Source organism: Tyto alba, unplaced genomic scaffold (assembly GCF_018691265.1).
Source record: "Tyto alba isolate M040663 unplaced genomic scaffold, T.alba_DEE_v4.0 Super-Scaffold_17, whole genome shotgun sequence".
Classification (NCBI taxonomy): Eukaryota; Metazoa; Chordata; class Aves; order Strigiformes; family Tytonidae; genus Tyto; species Tyto alba.
In genome coordinates this window covers 10,231,587-10,251,689 of record NW_024881279.1, presented here as the reverse complement: position 1 = coordinate 10,251,689, position 20,103 = coordinate 10,231,587, and the positions used below count along the sequence as shown (strand labels likewise).

The following is a 20,103-nucleotide window of genomic DNA, read 5'->3' as shown; positions in this document are numbered from 1 at the left end:
CCAAATTTCCCTGATTTTTGAGTTGTAGTGGGAAGGCCAGGCTGCAGGGAAAGGTGCATTTGAAAAAGAAATATTAACAAAGATGACTGTGTAATGACAAGGGCACTGTTGTGCAGTAAAGTGTTGTGCAAAAGGAGATCAGAGATCCAGGACACAATTTCACCAGCAGCAGCAGCTGTGATTTAAGACTTAGCTGTTTCCATGCTGAATCTCACTCCTGAGAAAGTCAGCTCTGGCCAACGGGCTCCTCCATCACTTGAATTCATTTTACATCCTTTTATATTGTGACTTTTTGGTTGGCAGGGCTCACTCATCACAGCATTGTGGTTCAGCCCCTACCAGAGATTGGGGGCTGTAACTCCCCATCCCACTGCAGCCAAAGCCTCTCTTGCTAATATTAACGTGTGAATGTTTTGGAGTGTGTTGCACACCAGTGTTTTGCTTTCATCCCCACCCTCCTCTGCCGACATCCTCCCTTCCTGTGTTTGTGCATGGTGGCCGTGTGTACACAGAAACCTACTGCTGATACAAAAGCCCTTTCATTGCAGCAGGAGCCATTAGCCAGATTTTGCTGTAGGTCAGTGGAGATAAGTAAACCTGGTAGATTTTCTTCATCAAGGCCACATTTATAGGTAGAAATGGTACCTACCATAAGGCAATATAAAGAAGTAAGATCTGCAGGATCTGAACGTCTCTGAAAATTTGCATTTTTCTCCCCCATAAAATATATTACCTGTTACTACAGAAATTGCCTTTAGAGCACAAAGCTGCAGCATTGCTAGCACCACATGGCTTCTTTGCTCAGCACCTGATCCTATCTCTGTACAACTTCTCTCTGACAAATGTAATGTTCAAGTGTTTTGTGAGTCATTTGATTTTAATCAGGTCTGTTCATCGGTCACAGGCCTGCAGGTCACTGGCTGGAAGAGACTGTGCCAGCCAAATCCTATATCCTCCCCTTTATCACAGGAGCACTTGATAATCAATCCAAATGGTGTGGCAGGAGGTTTTGATGCAGGAAATGAAACGTGTGCTGATTTATCAGTGATCTGGGAGCAACTTCTGCTGCTGTTAAATATTATGGAGGCAAAAGGCATCCTGGGCAAGACAATGATGGCAGGATTTGGCCTTTATTTAGTAAATTTACTTGCTGGTGCTGGTTAAGAGCTATTCATGCAATGTGTAAATACAAGGCTCTTTGCAGAAACCGAGGTGATGGCAGAGTGGGACAAGCATTTGCTGTGTTTGCAGTGCTGGCTGCCTGCAGCTGGCTGGGGGAATTTGTGTCCCCTGTCCCCTCACAGGGGGACATGCTCCTCCTGCTCGCTCCGCTGCTCAGGGGCACTGTGGGGCTCTCCCCTTTGCTGGACCTTCTATGACACCCCAGGGTCTTCCTCTTAGCTGAGGAGTTCTAATGGTGATGTGATTATTGGCAGTTAAACTGCGTCCAAAATAATTTCCAAGTTTTGTGGGTGAGTGTTGTTGACATCTGTGCAGAGCACAGTTGCCCACTGCACACAAACAGGCATTAGGCAGGGAGAAAATTTTTATGGAAGGGATCTGGCGTTAAAATAATCCTTTTGGTCATGGTGCAACCTCATAAATTACTGCCACAGCAGAGGGGGTGGTGCAGTCAAAAGCAAAAGGCACTTTGGGGCACAGCTTTATCTTCCCCTGTCAGCTTCATTTCCTAAAGGAAAAGGCTAATGTGACCACATACACGTGTGTTTATGCAGCTCCCTTCATTCCTAAAGATATCTGATCTCATGAGCCACTTTTGCCAGATTTGACAAGGGGTGAGATCTCCAAGAGAAGCTGTTCTTAATTCTGGGAAGAGAGGAGGCACGCCAGGGATGAGGTCCTAAAAGGAAGGGACACTGCAGTGTGAGCGCACTCTATCAGACATCAGGGAAGGAGCGTGCCTAGTTGTCACCACCGTGGGAGAAGCTTCAGTCAAATCTTGCAATCAACCACAGGACACAAGTGTGTCACGTATTTCTTTTTCTCTGGTGCAGAGGCTGTGGGGGTGTGGTATATAAAATCCCTAAATCACAGGAGTTGCATTTGATGGATTTAGCAAGGCTGCGTATGGCAATATGGGAGTTAAAAGCCAGGTAGGATTGGCATGGAATTGCCTGCTGCACTTAGTCAAGGGCAAGTTGAGACTGATAACAATAAAGCAGGGATGCAACCAGTGCCTCTTTTATTGCTTCATATCCTCATTTTAATGGGAAGGCTGTAATTAAGAGAATCCAGCTCCAAGCTGTGACCTCACTGGTTGATACTCACATCAGATGTTTCCTTAAAAATAACTCATCAGAAATCAGGGAGTCTTCCTTAGCAGCTCATCTTCTAACAATGCAGTTCCTCCTGAAATACTGGTTTCCAGGCCAAAAAACTTGACTGGAATCCAGGGGGTAGAGCAAGACAGCTTTGCATGCAAATAACCTCTTTAGCAACATCAAAAGGCTTTTCTTTCCCCAGCTCTTCTCTGCTCATCTCCTCTGGTCTGGAAAAAATGATGGAAAAATAGCCTGCTAACAGGTGATGGAAACTTTTGACCTTGGATGTCTGCTAGGCATGGTTGCTGTGGAAACTTTCAGAACAGGGTTGCAATATTCTGCTATGGCTTTGTATAGTTTGAGGGCTCCAAGGAGCCATTTGCTGCTTCAAAGAAAGGGTAAATCCTCCTCTTTCTGAAATGACCTGTTTGTTCATGGGTTAAGGGAATTGCCTGGTGTTCAGATGATTGAAGCACTACATGAAAAGATGCTCAAAGCTTGAAAGACCGGACTTTAGTGAGCAGACAGCTTTTAATTCAGCCTATCTCAAGGTAACCGTGTCCGCAGTGGCTGAGGCTGTCATTTCATGCTACAAGAGTTTAGGCACCACCACCAACACAGAGTTCCCAAGCCCATCACACCTGTGGTGGGTTCCCACCCTTGCTGTAGTGTCCTCCCTGTGCTAGTGCACATACCTGTGGGTCTGTGCTGTGGAGCAGCTGAGTGATCCAGGATCGTTAGGCTGTAAAACACACCCCAACTCATTTCTCCCAGGGTTGTTAAATTTTGTGTCCAGATCAGTTCAGTGATCCAGGTCACTGTGGCTCTATCAACCGTGTATGTTGGCAGAGCAGGAGTGGTGGGTTGGTGATGGATAGGAGGTGGATGTTCACCAGGCACTGGAGGCCTTAAGGCATCAGAGCAGCAGCGGGTGCCACGAGGTGAAGAGACGTGCAATCAGCAGGTTGTTTGTTTGCAGACCTCTTATCTGCCAGGTGTTTGCATCAGAACTCTAAATGAAGCAAAACTAGATATGAAGGGCACTCCTGGCTTGCAGAAGGGGTCACAGAAAGGGTTATTTTGTTATTCTTTCGAAAGAATAAAACCCTCATTAATGAACTGTTCTTCACATTGGTGAAGTGCCTTTAATCTGAAAATGTAAACATACTTAGAAACATTAGGAAGAAGAAAGACATGGGCCTGTATCTTTGATGCCAGTCCCTTAGGGTTGGTTGTCCAAAATTCAGAGTCTTGGACCCTGATATTCAAAGCAAGTATTGCTTCAGGCTCCAGGTGAGACCATGAAGCCTGTGAGTATTTGGCACTTCTTAGGGCTGGTGTTAGTACTGGGGTGTCCACGAGACAGCAGCTAAAATTAGGTTAAAAAAGAAGGAACAATAAATCTTGATAGAGGAAAGGATGAAAACCAAACCACCTAGTATCAGTGTTTGAGTCAGGAAGAAAGCCCAGCTCTCCTCTCTCTAGCTTTCCCTGTTGCAGAACCATGTTGAAATCAGTAAACATTAGGCAACTTTCAACTATTGGGCAAACAGTCCTCCACAGCAGTATGTTACGCACAAAGCTGCAGGCATATCATGTGTTCTGTGACTTAAAGCACATCAGAAAGATCAACAGACCTGCCTGGTCGTGGTGTAAAGTTCACTTCCAATTTTTTGTGAAGAATCATTACGTTTTTATTCCTCTTAAGCTAGGAAGGTGTTCCATGAGGAAACCTTGGGAAGACACTATGAAAGGGAACATCAGTTACAGTATTTTGTCTAGAGCTGATGAAGGATAGGTGTTCCCACTTCCATAGATCCATGTCAGTTGTTTTGCCCTAATTCCTCAGTTCACAGGTCTTTTCCCCTTGGCTCCCACTGCTCCTTCTGCAGTCAACAACCATGGCTGCTGCTCAGATGCTTTTGAATAAAACCTAAGAATGGTTACAAATGGAAATTTGGAAAAAAAAAAAATAGCAAGGAGAGTCTCCTGGGATAAAAAGGCCCCTGTTGAGTTGTCAAGGCTGTGGTAATGAGAGGAAATTAGCTCCTCAGTTTAGCTTTGTTTTGAATAGGGCCTGTCAAATGCTATTAAAAATAATTATGTAATTTTCCCTCCTCTAGCCCTCTTATACTAAAACAAGTTTTCAAGTGAAAACTTGTTGTGGAAGGATGTTTTACTCAAAAATTAACTTTCTGATAGGAAAATCTGTTTGCTTGTCTTGATATTGGCCACAAAGCTTAATTTTTTTCCTTTGGTTTTGACAAAAGCTCAACATTTTCATCAACAAAACACTGCCATTATTCCTCTTAACTTTTTCTTTGTGCCAGATGCAATCATAGGCTATCCCCAAATAACACTTATTGCAATGATGATGACACCACAAGGTAAAGTGTGCCCATTTCATGAATGAGCCCAATTTTTATTTCTCTTCATCACAAAAGTCATCCCACATTTGTTGTACACACTGTTGGTTGCTGTGTTACGGGACATATCACCATGTACCAGATGCTTTACTCTTGCAGAAGCATTTCTAATGGAGATGGAAGCTTCTGTTAGCTAAATTTTAGAACAACAGCAAAAAATAATAATACAAAACCAAAATATCATCTTCAGCTGCATAGCAAATATGGATCAAAAATTTAACACTGTATCAGGTCACGAGCGTATATATACCTCACCATAAATAAAATTCATTGTACAAAATAACTCAAGCAGCTTTTCATACAAATATGGTACATTTGACAAGAGTTTTTGAGAATATTTTCTTGGGTTTTTTACACCTTCAATTCTTTTTTTTTTTTTTTTTGATCTCAAACACACATAAACCTACTGGACTGGAGTAATGCAGGAGAAAAAGGATTAACATGTTGTTCAATGCTAGTAAGTGCTGTCAGAGTTTAAAAGGAAAACCACTGAAGTGCTGAGCTTGAACTAGTTTGCTTCCCCCTTCTATTGTATCATTGAAAATCAAGCACAGCATCATCCAAGAAAGGCATATGCACTGCAAATAGTCACATTTTATAATGTCAAAGCCGGAGGGAACATTAAAATAAACTAGTCTGACTTCATTCATGACACAGGCCATCCTTTTTCTCCTCCTGTAATTCCTGTATCAAGCCAACAACTTGTCTTTGAAGCAGGCATTCCAAGTGGTGGCTGGTAAATCCCAGGGAGTTTGCAGACTACTTCAGAGTAAGCAGGAAAATGTAGGTAAAAAGCAAGCCCACAGTCAGTGTCCAGACATGGGTCCATGTTTCCCTAGGAAAAAAAATGAGGGGTCTGCAGATTGTAAAAGGCTGAAAACTATAGGATTGGTGCATATTTGCAATGAAGACACCCAATCTTGGCAGAAAGTCTGCAAGTGTGGACAATATGCCTGGCCCCAAGGCAATCTGTTACTATTTAGCCCTACTGTTACAAATTTGCTCCCTATTTCCATTAATAATTATGACATTAAAAAAAGGATAGGAGGAAAAAAAATTCCATTTTCATGGAGTTCTTTAAAGACCTAAGCCCGGACCTCTTTCTCATACATAGTCAAGGAGGGTTAGAGAACTGAAGCTAAAGACTACTTGCATCCTTTAGATAATAAAAGGATAATAACATCAAATCAAAGAAGTGAAGACCATAAGAGTATTGCTAGCTGATATCTTGTACTACTTGAGCAAAAAGGCAAATCATCTGCATACACTCTACAGTCAAAATCACTTTACATTTGTTCATGAACTTTGGACATTTTGCTCAAAACATTTAATCCCTTGGAATCTGAAGGGATTTTACATTTTTGCCAGCAAACCTGAGGGCAACAAATAGATTTCATCCACCTGTTTTTTCAAGTAGACGCAACTGTGTTTTGCAGGGTTTCGGAGAATTATTATGGCAAAACTACAGCAAAAGAATGCAAAGTGATATTCATGTTTAGGTAAAATATCTCGTGACTCACTCCAGACCTAAACAGATTAAACCAGGCATTTAAATTCACTTTACTATATCCTGTTTTGTCTAGGTAGCAGAGCCTGAGCTGTGTGATACAGTTCATTCTTTCGTATTGATTTCTTGCTCATGCTGGTTTCTGAGAAGACTCCAACATCCCATAACATGTCAGATGCAGTAGGGCATTTAATTTGTGCTGTACCCAGAGGTGGCTCTGAGAGCCAACAGGGACTTGTGCCACCTTTTCAGCAACACTTTCATACCAAAATAACAAGCACTTGCTACTTAGGTCAGGAAAAATAGTATCTTGGTTGGATCTATATTCCTTTTATCTTGTTTTCCACAAAAAATAAAGTGCTTGATTCTCCTCTTCCTTTTAAAAATATATATCTGTAGATACCCTCACTCCAGAAGCGTAGAAGTGTTGGAACATGATGGAAAACCAGAACTGACATCCTTAGTGGAAGAGTTTCAGAGAATAAGAGCCCTGCAGTGTCATCAAGTCCCAGATGCTCTTCTGCTGCTCTTCCTCACAACATGGAGGAAACAACTCGCCTTGCTGGGCTGGGTCCTTCCCTGCCACTCAAAGATTTCAACCAGACTTCCTGAGATTTCATTTTACTTTCAGATTACTGTGCTGCACAGTTCCTCCCTGCAGTTTAAATGTCTGTCTCGGTAATTAAAGGAAACTCAAGGTGTGAAAATGTCCAGCACTTTTCACCTGTAGGGTATTTATTGATTATCAAGGCAGCTGGTGGTGGCTGGGAGAACAAATTCGCCCCACCCAGCAAGACCTCTTGCTAGTAGTAGTTTGCTTGCTGTTGTTTCCTAGGACAAAATACTCCAGCTGGGACATTTCCACTAACTAATTATATGTTCCCTCTGAGAGAATAAATGGCCAGGCTCTGCCTTTTTAACATCTGTAATAGCATGCAGTTTACAAGGCATGATGAAATGCATGAAAGGAATATATATTATCACATCTGTATACTGTAACAGCAGTTATCTGCTGTGACTTGGCTAAAGCTCAGAAATTAAAATATTGCCAGTGGTGAGGCTAGCATCATTTTCTGTTGGAGCATGTGGTTTGATCTCCTTTAACTTCAAGCACAAGCTTTTGTATCACTTCAATGACACTACTGAGGGGAAGCAGGGAAGACTATGAGTTAGGAAATCTTCCTTGATGTTCCTACTGAATTTGTTCTCAATATCCAGGGATCTTAGATTATCTGAGTGAGAAAAGGAAACAGACTCCAGTGTTCCTTCTGAATGCCTTTAAACCTGGAAAATTCTGGGTATTTTTCAATGCTTATCCTATATTTTACTTCTTCTAAACAATAACAATAATTTCTGAGTGATGGGAAGTTTCTTAAACCCCGCTGTTAGTCACCATTCTCTGAAAATATAGTTGGTTGCTGTGCTACTAGGAATTTCTCTAAAACCAGGGAAAAGAGCATCCTCGAACTCAAATTACACACCCCAGCTCTCATCCTTGGCCGAAGATCATGTATGTTCAAGGTAACTACACCTGACTTCTGTCAGGACCAGTGATTATTTCCATCCAAATTAATATGTTTAAGATCACATTCACATGAATGCAGCTTCTTCAACAGTCCGTAAGAAATCTTATTTAGTCCATGGAAGATGTGTCTTCAGGGGAGAACCCTCTCCATTAAAGTAAGTGAATGTCCCATAGCAGGGAAAAAGCCAGGCCGTGTTCTCTTTCCCCAGCTCTCTGAAGTGCTGAGTTATTTGGTGACTACATCATTGCTATTCTGAAGCCCTCGTGCCAAAGCTCCCTTTAACAGATGCTGGAAAGGCCAACGACACGGCAGAGAGCACGAAGCTAGCCCCAGCCTGGGGCATGCAGCCATCCAAGACCAGCCCGGCACAGCTCCTCTGCGCCCACCACTTGATCCTCAGGGTGCTGCCACAGGTGGCATCCTGCCTTCATCCCTTCTTGCCCCCAAAGAGTGAATCAGGGGCTTGTCTTCAGACCTTCTTGCTCCATGGCTGGTGGCACATGTCATTGGGGGGTGTTGATTTGCCCCACTGCTGCTGCGGTGGGAGTGGGTTCCTGGCACTGTGGAAGCGTGGAGCTCTTCTACCAGAACACCGACATTTGGGGCTGCAATATGGCTTCAGAGTGATGTGTTTGACTGGATGAATCACAGGGAAAAACCTGACCACTTCACGGAAGAAAAGCACGTTTTGCCCGCCCGCCCCCACCCACCCCCAAGTCTGAAAGCTACAAGTAAAACTGATCACAGGGATGGTACAGAAGAACATGCACTCAAACAGGGCTGGATGGGAAGATGTGTCCTCGTGTGTAGTTGGCATACCCAGTCTTACTTTGTCGCCAGGTCTCATGCCATTGAATTTACCCCTCCCAGCTGTTCTGGGTTCAGTCCCTTCTCCCTTCCCAACCTGCGTGGGGTCAGTGTCCACACTAGCAGGTGGTGGCCAGCGACTGGTGGATGGGGGGCTGGAAGCAGCGCACGTGCTCTACTGTGGAACTGTCTGTTTCCACTGACTTCATGTATTTGTTCAGGATGGCAAAAATCTCGTTGTTCAGGATCTGATACTTCCTGATCCTGTCGGCCATCTTCTTCAAGGGCTGGAAGGATGGTGAGGGAGAAAAACAGTAATGAAGAAAGCCTTATGTCATCTGACCAGCTAGAAAGTACCAGTACCTCTGCCCTGCTGCTGGGAACCTCTGCTCAAGCAAAGCAGCTATTACACCTGTTACAGTTCCACTTAGCACCTCCCAGGGACCGGTGACTCACTTCATTATAGGGTTTGATGACTCAAGACAGAGTATTAACAAAGTCAGTGAGTGGTCCTAAGTTAACCGTTCTAAAGTCTAGACTCCCAGATGCTTATTGATAAAGCCACTGAGATCATAGGATGGTTGCTGGAAATAAGAGCTTCTCAGCTCTAGCTTCCCAACCCCAGGAAGAAGGGAAAAGCTCTGGGAGAGAAAAGATTAGATTGTCAAGCCAATTAAAACTTTGGCTTCTCTGCTGAGGCTGCAGATGGAAATCTCACAGTGAGTGTGTCCAGTTTGAATAAGTTTAACACTGGGCATGGTTGTAATTTCTGAGCTTGGACAAAGCAAGATAGATAATACAGAAGTGTGCTGGTTCAGGTCCTCTGGGATTTCACCCTTCAACTTACCACATTTTTTATGATTTCATCCTTCCCATCCTGCCTCTGCACCTTCAGCAGGTGGTAGCAGAAGTCAAAGAGGTCAAAGCGCCGTTGCTGTCCAAGGAGAACAATGATAGAGCAACCTGCCCAATTCAGACCATCTCCAAAGCACTGCCTGGAAGGAGGACAGGGTGATGGGGTGGGGAGAGATGACAGGATAGCGTTAGGTAAGAGAAGTCCTACCATGGCACCAGGAACTTTCCTTTGTGAATTCCTAGGGAAATCAGATTCAGTCCTACTCCTAGAAAGTAGATATACACCTAGAGAAAATGAACTCAGAAGGAGATACGCAGAATTGCACCAGGGCCAGGCTGAGCAGGGTGTATCACAGGGTAAGGTGGATGAGGACCTAGCCTCTGACTTGAGTTGTTGGTCCATCTCCTTCTGCGTGTCACCTTAGTCATGTCCCTTTACATTGCTCTCCTCCTCAGCTGTTCAGATAGAAAGCTCTCTGAGCATCTCTCTATGTCCGTGCACAACAAAGTCCTTTCATCAAGGACCCACGTTCCCCCTCTACGCTGGCTGAGGCTTTTGCTGCAGCTGAGGGCAGCCTGGGGGGCTTGCCAGCCCCACTAGCTCCTGAGTGGCACTAATGGCAGGGCCAGCCGACAGACACTCACTCTGCAGTGAACTCGTTGGTGCCCACGGGGATGCAGTACACAAACTGCATGGCACTCCAGAGCCGGTGAAATTCCACGCACTCGTCCACGTGCATGACCCCGTTCGTCGGGGGCGGCCCGCGCCAGATCGGGTCCTGCAGGTAGCTCCTAATTCGCGTCAGGATCACCTCAAACATGGACAGCCCGCAGCATAACCGCTCCTTGGTCAGCAAGTCACCCTCCCGGGCAATGGCTATTTGCTGAGGAGGAGGACAACCAAAGAAACAGAAATGACGATATAATACAGACGGACCCCATTGCTGGACTTAACGCTTCCCGGTCTCCCCGGCTCTTTCAAAGTTAACACACAACCAGTGCCTAGTCCAACCTTACCTCTGATGGCTGCTCCCATGGCACTCCCCACCACAGAGTACTCATCCCTCAAATGGAAGAAGACTTAATGTTGTGCTCATTTATATTTCACCAACCTAAGTATCTTTTGAAATAACCATGTACATCAGAAAACAAAAGTTGAAGGCAAAGCTTTGATCAGAAATACTAATCCTTCATTCTCCTAGCATGCTGTTCTATTAGTGCTACTCAGTGTTTCTGGGTTTAATTTCATGATTTCTGCAGATTATGAAACAGGAGAGAACAGGGACATTTTGCTTCCCAGGACATGGCCATCAACTCTTTAAAATGTAGATAGCCTATGGCTTTCTTGATTTCTTTTGCAGTTAGGGTTAAAAAGCTCTGAGGAAGATGAGAAGCCACCAGAACCTTAATACTGGAAAACCTGTGGTTTATAAGAAAGTCAAATAATATTTTATTCCATATGTGGAAGGTTTACATGTGTGGAGAATTTCTGTGACATCCTCACTCAGATTTACATGTACAAATCCGGAATGGCTCCATTAAATGGAGTTCATTTAGCTTTTACACTAAAGGAAAATTAAGAGAATTGACTTCATTTCAGCCCAATTGCTCCCCCAGAGAAAAAAATAAAGGAGGATTTTAAATAAGCAAGCAGGGCCTTCCCCCCTGGCATGGGAGCACTGACCCCACTTTGCTCACTGAGTGGGGCTAGGGTGCAAGCGTGGAGTTTCCTTGCTGTCCTGATATCTCTTAGCTGCCCCTTTTCTTGCCGTTTTCAGTGGCATTACTGACATCTCTTTGCAGCACTGCCAAAAATAACACGAGAAATGGGAGCCGAGTGCTGTTAGAGTCATGCTCGTGGCTGTGGGAGGCTCTGGCTCTGCCGTGCTCGCCTCGGTAGATGGGTAGCTGACATCGTTCCCTGGCCCCACAGCCAGAGCCTTTTATCACTCTCACCACCTTGGCAGAGGTGTGCAGAGCAAGCGTGGCATTTACCGACCCCCTGACTATCCCAAAGGACTTCCTGGAGCTTTAAGTACTTTTTAAGAATTTGCTCCATTTTCAGCTGTCCCTGTAATGCCTACAAAAACATCGTCCTGATCAGAATCACAACAGGAGCTTAGAGCATCTGGCACAACAGGCAGGCATGTGTCCTGCCCAGACACTAAGATCATGAATTATGCTTGGTTTACTTGGATCATCTTCATTCCACTCTAAAAAACCATGAATGCACCTGCACATCTCCTTTCCTGACTATTAGCTTATGTTGGCAGTAACCTAAAGGATTCTGAGTTTGGTGGCTATTCAAATTAGAAGCGTTACAATTCCTGCTTGTGCCACAATTTCAAGGACGTTCTGGGAACCTCAGATCAATTAATGTTCAACTAATAGCAAATATCAAGGGAAAGCTGTATTGCTGTGCAGAGGCTGGATTGGGTCTGGGATTCCTAGATCTGTTAAACACGGGAATTATATCACTGATTTCATGGCACGCACTTGCATATGTTTGCTTACCAAGTAAAGATTTATTTTATCCAGCTTGCTCTTACAGCTAAAGGCTATATATTTTTTCTCCTCACCTGCTCCAAGCTCTTATGGGTACAGATTAGCATCTGCACACACTAGTCTACAATGGCAAAATGGGGACACAGTAGAAGTAAAGCCATTTCAAATATAAATTAGCTGTTAGCATTACTGTTTGCTAAGATACAGTGATAGAATGGGTACTTGTGAGAACAAAGTAGTCCAATGATCTTAGTATATGGTTTCTGAAGAAATCTTAATCTAGAAAGGGATGTATCTGGCCTTCAAAGGATGTAGTGCCACTCAGTTATGCACATTGACGGGCAGAATTTGGTTCTAAAATTGACCAGTGTTTGATACAGGACTACTACTGTTGGGTAGATATCTAACATGGTAAAGGCAGCTGGAGAGCTGTTAGTCTTGTGGCCAGATATGCCTCACAGACTGGAGTCCCTCTGATTCCTAAGATCAGGAGAGGAAGGGTGCTCTAGCGATAAACTGTCAAAGGATGCCACTGTGCTGGCTCAACTATTCCTTCTGTCTTCAAATGGAAAGGCTCTCATTACTTCCCGCTAAAGAATCAGACTGACTAAACACCTTTGAAAATCCCCTATGATCAGCATCAAAAGGGGGAGGATTCCTTTAATGAACCACTTTGACCCCCTGGATCACTTTGAATCACCTATCAAACAACTGCAGATTCCCGGTGCAAAACAATTATTTGCAGCAATTACTGACAGTTTTCTTACGATTGCACAAATCCAGTTGTACCATAGCTCTTTTACAGCTTAACTGGCAAGCTTGCAAGAACTGTACCCAAAGCCTGCAAAGACTGATAGATCCCCACTAACTACAGCAGCCTCTGGCTCAGCCCCTTCACAGCATGTAATTATATGAAATGCATAAGGCCACCTTGTGGGAGAGGCATCTAGCAGGCAACTTCTGCTCAGATTCTGGACAATTGCTAAAAGACATTTATGATTCTGCATGAAAAAAATCCCATATGGTCTGTGTCCAAAACTGCATTTCCAAAATGCATGTCCAAAACTGCATAAGGAGCGAGCTTAGAAGTTATGGAGGCACCTATAGAAATTGACTCTTGTGTTCATTTATATCTGAGCTCAAAAAAGATCTGGTACTCAACTGTACCTGTGTGATGAATATGGGAACGGTTTACAGAAAAATTAATTTTTAGTGGGACATGAAATACCTTTTGTTTTCATCACCATCATAACTATGGCAGAGATAAGCAACGAGTGGACTCTAATAGCAGATTTCAATGATGATTTTGCATGGAAAGGAGATAGAAAGACCAACACAAAGACACAAAAACACAGAGGTGAATTCTTTTTCTCGAGTGTCTCCTTTAAAAGAAAGTCAATGGGAAGTGAGAGAAATGTCTACAAAGTAAGACAAAGCCATCAGTTATCCAGCCAATTTCTTTGTTTCATATGATTTCCAATGAAGCAAAGTTCAAAATGTCCTTGATCCATCAGAAAAACAAGAAAAAAAAAATCAACAACTTTCTGCCTGCCATAGATCTGTCACCTCATGCAACTGAGTGTTTTTCCATTCCCCTGGCAGTACATTACAGAAAAAGGGTGCTGATTCATTTCATACTTTGAATGATTTTTATCCCATCAATCCCAACAAGTAGGCAGTGGAAGTTTGGCTATTGGTATCAATGGAGCTCAAATTTTTCTATTATGTTGATCAATCTATAGAGATATTTTTAACATTACTCAATTTCTGCACAAGACATCTTTTCCAAGCTGAGACCCACCTCAAGAAGACACTTAGATGGAGCCGTAATTTTAAGCATGTGCTGAAGCTCTAAGCATGTGCTAGGGGAGAAACCATTCTCAGATGTATTCCTTGACAGGGATGAGCTTAAAAATGGACCACACTGCAGCCCTAAAATGGGACCCCGAAAAGTGATGGCAATTGATTAAGTCAGGGACAGCCCTGCAAAGTTTCTCCTCAAACCAACCCAGAAATTCTTCATGTTTTTAAAATGGAGAAGAAATGTTTTCCAGAGTTGTTCTAATTCAGAGCTGGCTTCTAGCACACTTGCCTTACAGCTCCCTGCCAACTCTCCAGACCGGAGGCAGCAACACACCATCTCTGGACCCACTCACAAATTTACCTTCAAGGTGTCTGCTAGGGCAAGGATTCTGATTTTCTTGTCCGATTGATGGAGGAAAAAAAAAAAAATAAAAAAAATCATTTTCCCAAGGCCAAACAGGCCATCGGGGGACTGCTATGAATTTTCAACAGCCATCCCTTTCAATGAAATCCTTACCTGCGGAGTGCCCAGCCTCTCTATTAAGGGAACCAGGTGAAGTGGGGCATACTTGGCTTCGAGACGCTTCATGCGCACCTCCAAGCGTTCTCCTTCTGTCAAGCGAGCAGCAAACAGTGAAATGAGAGGAGGAAGTGGAGACCCGCAATTTCCGCCGAGTTTGCTCAGAGCTGCCCCCCAGCAACCATCCAACGAGACTTTGGATCAGTGAGCCAAACCGACAGCAAATGAGGGAACCAGTGATGCAGAGAAGGGAGGGATGTGCAATTGCAGTCTCAGCAGCAGCTTAATCACACATGTCCAGAAGCATGTCCCTATTACTGATCACTCCTGTTGAGATGGACATTTCATGCTGTCATTCTCCAAAGAGGCTGTGAAATGGCTTTAAAACTTTAAGGGAACCCCCAAACTGACTAAGGTTTCAGTCTGTAACTAGGCTACAGAAAATGCACCCTTGGCATTTGTTTCCACCTGACTTTTGGCTGTATCCACTTATCTATCTGGAGGGGGAAGCAGGGCCAGAACTAATCCTCAGCAGAAATGGGAGAGAAACAGCTTCTGGGCAGAGACCTCTGAGTCTGTCCACTGTTTCCCTCTCAGCTTCTTACCTTTGATGTAGACCCTGGGCAAAATATTTTGGAAGGGAGCAGCATGCAGCAAATCACAAACTTCTTCCTGGGACTGAGGCAGGAAGAAAGAAAGATAAAGTAAGTTACAAAATACCTACAGGGGTTGAGTGTATGGCTCAGGGGCCTGGGCAACACTACAACAATTCACGTCTATGGCACCTATTCAAATCCAACCCAGCTCAGTAGTGATGCCAATGGTTTGAACCTAAATGAAGTAAAACTGGAAGAAATACCTCTCAACTTAAGCCAGGGAGTTTCCTTAACTCAAATAAGTTGCTTGCTGCCTGTACAAGGCCAGAGCTTTATATTTATTTTCTGTCCCACTTACTAGCACTGTAAGCAAGAGGGGATAAAGAATGTGGAGGTTTCAGTTTCATCCTACCCTGAAGACTTTCTGCTGTTTATTTTCACAGAGAGTGCCCAGGTGGAAATTAGCCTTTGGCTTAGTTATTTTAGGATGTGTATGTGTAAAATATACTGATGCATGGCTCTATTTCAAATAGCTACATAATATGTTGGTCCAAAATTATTTGGTTGTTTATATGGTGTTCTCAGCCAGGGCTACCAGACCAGAATCCCAGTGGTGTAGGCACCAGGGAGAATAATACAGAAGGCCAGAGAGGAATAACATCATGAGATGCCACCTGAGAGAATGCATGCCAATGCACTTGAGAAAAAATAATCCCAAACACAGATGCACAAGGAGAAACCTAGAAATAGGCAGGTGGAGACTGAGGAGCGATGGCTGACAATACATTGTATACGAGTCTGCAATGGGAAACAGCAGCAAGGAAACCAAAGCTGTTTAACACAGAGGCATTGCATCACAACAAGGCATTAGTTTGCTCCTACAAATGTCTAGTTCTAGGACATGCTTTCAGTTCTGAGCTTATTGTAGAGACTTAGACACACTCGAAAGCAGGTCATGACAGCACAGCATAAAATATTTAGGGGCCAGATGGAATGACTCGGCTGGGTCTGGTTAAGCTGCATGGGTGGATACCCCACCTTCCAGCCAAGAGGGAGAGGACAGTGTAGGATGGAGCTGCAGGAGACTGTACTGGCACATGGATGCTGGGATGAGAGCGAGTTTGTGGGAGTGCAGTTTGTGACACAGTGCTGGAGGGAGAGGAACAGTCCAGGGTCCCTCCATGGGCAGAGAGATGCTGATGCTAACAGAGTGTGCCTGTCACCTTGGATATTTTGTTTGCAAAACACTATTCATTTCAGGATGAATGTTCTTTTACTGCTGTTTCCCTGTGATAAAAAAGAGTATTTTCCCCATTTTCAGCCTGCATTCAACTGATATCTGTCCCAGAATTAGTTTTGTTATTAATAGATCTCCTCCCCAAGGCCCACTACCTGAGAGTAAGAATTCTGCTTAGAAATTTAGTCCCAAGCAACCCCTTGTTCCTCAAATTTAAACAATAAAAAGGGGGTAGAATGGAGCAGGCTGCACATCTTCACTAGAGCAGTCTCTGCCAGCAACCACCACCAGCCTTAGATCATTCTGACAGTTATGAAGATAACTGCACTGTAAAAGCAATTACTCTTGATGCATTAGAGCTCCATTAGAGGAACAATCTTGTTACTTGATGGCTGTACACATCTGACATCCTCCAGTGAACAAGAACCAGTGCCTGCAGCGTGCAAAATGGCTTTATCTTCTGAATCTACTTCTGTTCGGAAAAACAGGGGATTAGAGAAGGAGAGACTTTGGCTGGCACGGAAAGTGGGCAGACGTGGACTTTGATGGGCATCCTTCCTAAAGAGATCCCCAAATTCTCACAGTCGTCTTCTCTTTATTTTCTGCTATTCTAAAATGCCAGTATACTGCTGATGTACAGCTCCTGGGACCGGAGGAACATTTTTGCATTGAAATGAATGCTTTCTAAAAGAAACCACCATGTGTCCCTTAAGTGTCCATTTAAAGATGGGACAGAAAAGGCAAATGCAGTACATCCAGCATAAAATCCAACACTGAGAACAGCAGAAAGCACTGAGGAAGCCACAAAAAGAACAGAAACTGCCACGATATAGTTGGCAACTCTGGTCATTCTATAAAGTAAAGCCAAGCTGCTAGGTGATATACATCTGTCTAGTTTCCATAATCTAACGCAACTACTGCTCACTGGATGTGTTTGATACACCATACCGGGAACTAAGTCTCTATATCTGGGATTAAAATGCAAAGGCAAGGGCAGAAATAGACATTCTGAGGACATGCAGAGATTTTCAGTTTTCAGTGTGCTCTATGGTTGGATAAAATGTGGAATCTTTGAACTTCCTTCTGGTTCTGCTCTGAGCAAAACTTTCTGGCTTTACTTGGAAATCCCATGTTACGCTAGGGAAGCCTTTCTGAAATATTTCTGGAAAAACTGAAATAACCCTGCCAAAACCACTGTGACATGAAATATGCATTTTTAAGTAAAATTGTGTTGTTGACCACTCCTCTCTAGGCCAAACTATGAGATAAATTCATTATAAAGTAAATTTATTGTGTGAAAAACTAGAAGCTGAGAAGATGTGTGGCACTCAGTCATAGGCTTTGCCCCATACCAGAAAGGACATCGTATGAGCTGAGATGTTGTGTAAAACACTTGTGCAGGGAGCAATACCAAGTCATCACTCCAGCTAAGTTTTCAATGAAGGTAAGTCATAGGAAATATATCATCAGCTCTTCTGAGATTTCCTTCCTGTTGGATTGTTTTAACCTTATTACCATTAGAATCAATCAGGTTTTTTTTTTCATTGCACTGGCACCCCAAAAGAGCAGAAGGCTCAAATCTACTTCTCACTATACAAGTATGTATATAAAAAAAGTATTGATCCCTGCCCCAGAGAGCTTACAATCTAGTAATAAGCTCCAATTGGTTTTATTGCTGAGCAGGACAAACAAGGGGTAGCTTTGGATCCAAGAATTAAATCTAGATCTTCCAGTATTCAGATTCTCCTTCAGCAATCCCAGATGTCAGTGACCAAGCGCCAATGTGCACCATCCCCATGGATGCCCTGAGAGACCCTGAGCACACAAGAAGCTGGAAAGTAACATTTCCCAAACTCTTCTGCTGGAGAACCCACTTCCACTTATACTCTTGAGTTGGCAATTTCAAGCACGGTCTGTTGGTGCAGGGGGGTTTTGCCTTACCAAAGCCTGCTCGATAAGGAGGCAGAAGAGAATGGCATTGCCCACTTCTCTGAGGCTCTGGAACACATCGGTCTTCAGCTCTGCGTACTCAATGATGTCCTTCAACTGATGGTGGAAAAACTCCAGGATTCCTTAAAAGACAAGGAAGGACAGTCAGAAAAGCAAGAGCAGAATCACACTCCGGTAACTTGGATAAAAGGACAATCAGGGCCTGTTATTTCCTTAATCACAAATTGCAAGCTGTAACTCTTAAACAGATAGATGGAGACTGGCACTGGGGAGAACTAGCACACAGTGTCTTATCCTGCTTTCAGTAACCCTTGGGAAATAAGAGTAATTCATATGAAGTCCTTGGATTTCCTCATCATAGGGAAAAAGAGATTCAAGACTGTAATGGATGTCTTGGTGCTGGCTCATGTATACCAGCCGGAGTTTCCCCACGCAGCTCAATGGCAGACTGCAGTCATGCTGCAAAAAAATCTTTCTATCATCTAAATAGAGCTTTAGACAAGTATCAGTGAATCAGTGAATAACAAAAGCTTACAAAATCCTGAAAACAAAACAGAAGCTACCAGAAGACATTCCCTTATCAGCCATCTGTGTGTTCAAAGGGAAATTTCCAATGGGAGATTTCCTGGAAAACTTTCCTATGCACATTCCAGTGTCAACAGCAAAGCAGCTGAAAGTGTGTCTCAGCAAGCCTGGCTGCATGTTGAACTGGCACATCAGGTGCCAAACCTTGTTTAATTACTAGTGTGCGCCTGAATAAATGCTGTACCAACACATGGGTGAACTCTTACTCAAGCATCTATCTGTAGCACCCACCTGGAGAACCATATTCGTGTCTTGGCAAGCGGCATATCTTGGGCATTACTTCGATCAGAGTCTTCACATACTGCAGGATGGTGCCTTGCAGCTGTTGGAGACAAAGGGAGGTTAAACTGGAATGACGGCTTCTCCTGGCATTGGTTTTGAAAGAGGCTGGTTGTGGACACGTCTACAGACACAGAATTAAACTTCAGCTGGAGTCTGAGAAAAAGTTGCTTAATTTGGATTTCACTCAAATATAAAATTCAGACCAAGTGTATGGAGTTATTTTACAGCTTCCTCCCAAATAATAAATCCCAGCTGCATGGATTTTCGACTTCAAAATACAGCTTGCTGTGTTTGCATTGTTTGCAGCTGAAATCCAAACAAGTCTCAGTCTTATACCCAGCTGGACTTGTGCTCCTAATCCAAAAAGCATTTCACCAGACATGCTAAAGGAGTCATTCCTCAGCACAGGAAATGCTCCTTCCACCTGAGGAATGATCACTAGATACTCAGAATTTAAAAAAGAATTTACATGGATGTAGAACAAGTTTCTACAGATCTGATGTTTTGAACTAATATGGACAAGAGCAAAGTTTATTTCTTAGTTAAAAGCACTTGTTGTCATTTGGGGTTATACACCTGCCTCCTGTAGATACATTATATGGGATTATGCACTAAACACTATTTAGCCACACATAAAATCTTTGTGCTGAATGCTGTCGGATCTCACACACTAGCTACAGCATTTTCAACTAAGAGACACAAATCCTTCAGTGGCTACGTTGCTTTACAGCACGGAAACTGGATATACACTTGAGATTTTCAGTTTTACATTGCTTTGTTAGAGAAGTTCAAAATGACATAATTGCAGTCAAAACAGAATTTAAATATTTATAATGAATGGAAATCTTTCCACTAAAGCAAGTGTTTTAGTATAAAAGTATGACCTGAAAAATGATACATGTTTGCACACTCCCTCCTTCCTTTTTAAGGCTTGGTATTGTTAGTGCCCTTAGGGAGCACATGGGATCATTTCCCTGTGAACATCACATTTCTCTTCTGAAAAAGAAGAGAGAAGTAGAAAGCAGATAGGGCTTCAGAATACCTGACGGAAATGGACAGTGTGGCTTGAATAAGGACTCAACTATAGCAGCTATTTTCTTATAAAGACTCAAAAAGTTGTTTTCATCAGTTTTGCTGCCTGCTCTGTACCTTCCTGCAGCTCTCCAGGGGTATCACAAGGCAGTGAGACAGCGCTCTGGTGCTATTGCTGAGCACTAACACG

The 20,103-nt window shown here is 43.4% G+C and overlaps 2 protein-coding genes across 5 annotated transcripts in view; one reads left to right on the top strand and one right to left on the bottom strand.

Moving 5' to 3' along the window:
* FNDC9 (fibronectin type III domain containing 9) overlaps positions 1-20,103 on the top strand; it is a 35,017-nt gene that overhangs the window by 5,755 nt on the left and 9,159 nt on the right. The window lies entirely within an intron of this gene.
* The window catches only part of CYFIP2 (cytoplasmic FMR1 interacting protein 2), a 56,429-nt gene continuing 40,996 nt past the window's right edge, over positions 4,671-20,103 (bottom strand). For 3 of the 4 annotated variants that reach the window (XM_033006195.2, XM_042790459.1, XM_042790458.1), the window contains exons 25-31: positions 18,831-18,921; positions 18,006-18,136; positions 14,837-14,909; positions 14,229-14,323; positions 10,049-10,287; positions 9,396-9,543; positions 4,671-8,835 (exon numbers count right to left, since the gene is read on the bottom strand). In XM_033006195.2, the coding sequence (XP_032862086.1) occupies positions 8,668-8,835; positions 9,396-9,543; positions 10,049-10,287; positions 14,229-14,323; positions 14,837-14,909; positions 18,006-18,136; positions 18,831-18,921 (945 nt within the window). In that variant the 3' untranslated portion in view covers positions 4,671-8,667. The remainder of the gene's footprint in view (positions 8,836-9,395; positions 9,544-10,048; positions 10,288-14,228; positions 14,324-14,836; positions 14,910-18,005; positions 18,137-18,830; positions 18,922-20,103) is intronic. The other variant, XM_042790460.1, reaches the window with a different exon arrangement.